The sequence below is a fragment of the Eimeria maxima genome, genomic scaffold (assembly GCF_000499605.1).
Source record: "Eimeria maxima Weybridge genomic scaffold, Emw_scaff1365, whole genome shotgun sequence".
NCBI lineage: Eukaryota > Apicomplexa > Conoidasida > Eucoccidiorida > Eimeriidae > Eimeria > Eimeria maxima.
Window position 1 is genome coordinate 3,403 of NW_013564345.1, and position 1,965 is coordinate 5,367.

Below are 1,965 nucleotides of genomic sequence, written 5' to 3' on the forward strand. Positions count from 1 at the left end.
TCCCTACAAGAAAAATCTGCAGGGAAAATCCCAAAAAACGAGGCCTTCGGTAACTCCCCGCGCCCCCTTCCCTACCTAGCTCGCAGTGCGGGAGGCAGAAAAGATGGAGCTGCAGTGACTAAAACACAAGCAGTCTCCTTGCAAGGGGCAAATCTGGCGTAGGTACACCTAACCGCTGCCTACTCGGGAACAGTCTCTTGAAGTCGAGGTGGCTTTCCCGATAATAACGGGCAAGGGCGGGTGCCACCTTCAACGCCCATATCTCCTCCATCCCTATCAGCGCAAGACGTATGTGGCTGTGAAGTGCTCGTGGGATATGTACGAAGGAGCGGTGGCTGTTGATGTGACGGAGGCTTTGGGAGAGGGGCAGCTCTGACCGCTGAGGCCGCTACCGCGAGTGATGTCTCCGTAGGTTTGCTTTCCCCAAGAGAAAGGAAGGTACTTGTACTTGATCATCTTCTTGACTTGCTGCTTCATCGTGAGGATAAAAAGCAGGATGAAGTAGATTAGGAGGATGGGCCAAAAGACGGGTAAGTCGAACACCTGGAAAAAGGTCATGGAGATGGCAATCAGCAACGCTCGCATGCCAGAAACCCATGCTTTAAACTCTGGAACTTGGCGCAAAAATGGCCGAAATTCTCCTGGTTCGCTCTGGCCTCCGCCCCCTCCCCCCCGGACAGGCAAGACGTACTCGTCAGTTTCCGGGTCAACCTGGGGGGAGATAAAGCCAATCAGGAGATTCAAAAGATAGATGCCGAGGCCATAACTGACTACGAAGAAACCGGCCAAAAAATATACACGGACGATGTAGAAAGCCAAACACGCGAAAAGCACAAGCCAACGAGTCTTCAGGTACAAAATAGATTTATTCAAGTAGGCGTTGCTTACACGGCCCACGCTGGCCCAGACACGGGAAGAGAAAGGCTGATCAGCCAACTCCTCAGCACTCATAGAGGCCATCATTGTCCGCAAAGCAATTGTATAATGTCCCAAAAGGTAGCCCTTTTCTGAGTTCCTCCCCCCCCTGGGAGTCGAAGGCAATTCAGGAAGGAGTCCACCACACAGGGTCCCGGCCCTGTCCTCAGAGAGAAACCTTATGAATCCCTCCTACAGAAAAAGCTGAAGAAGTGCGAAGACGCTGTTTAAATTGCTATCCGCCAACCACAAGTACGCTAGAATTTTCCTCTGCAACGGCCAGACGCCTCCCAGAAAGCCCCACGTTGCCAGGTGATTTGCTCACTCTTCCTAAATATGACTCGGGGGTGTTTAATCATAAAATTGCACCATAAACAACCCCTCCTATATGGAGCATGTCTCAAGGAGAAGCCGCAGTTGTCAACATAGTTGTTGCCGCCCGAGGCGGCTGCCGCCAACAGCCAAGGCCCCAAGGCGTTTGCTGCTGGGCTGCACTTTTGGGAGTTTAGCAGATATACAAAAGAGTCATTTAGGGCAATCTTCAAAAATCATTTTATCAGAACATAAAAATCCGACGACTGTCACCAGGGTACGTGGACATGGAGGGGTCGCCTAAAACACAGTTGCTGTAGTGCAAAGGTATTACATTAGGGCTGGTATGGTCTCTAGCGCCTTAGTGACTATAGAGAGAAGCATTATCACATTAGAAACTAAGAAAGGGAATGAATACTGCTTAATGTTCTAAGAATCGAGTACCGTAGATAGAGCCAGAGGTTAGTAGGATTACCCCCGCCGGCAGCCACTATCGGCAGTGTGGCGTACTACCTTGTCGCTTCTTGGGTACCAGGTAGGCTCCTTTAGAGATCTAATTGTATAGGAAATAGAATTATTACTATCTAGGTGTATTACGTCTATAATTATGACTTTGTTGGAGTTCTAGGTCAGGTTCCTGACAGTTCCACCACTGTTGATACCCCTCGTCATTCTATAAGTTGGGCACTGACACCCAGCCGTAACCGGGGTCGATTCGGGACACAGTTCTTTTATTCT

The 1,965-nt window shown here is 49.9% G+C and overlaps 1 protein-coding gene across 1 annotated transcript; it reads right to left on the reverse strand.

Moving 5' to 3' along the window:
* Positions 1–276: 276 nt before the first annotated feature.
* On the reverse strand, positions 277–963 carry EMWEY_00051920 (RER1 protein, putative; the record flags this gene model as incomplete). Its single annotated transcript, XM_013479775.1, has 1 exon — positions 277–963. The coding sequence occupies one exon, from the start codon at positions 961–963 to the stop codon at positions 277–279; it is 687 nt and encodes a 228-aa protein (XP_013335229.1).
* Positions 964–1,965: the final 1,002 nt, after the last annotated feature.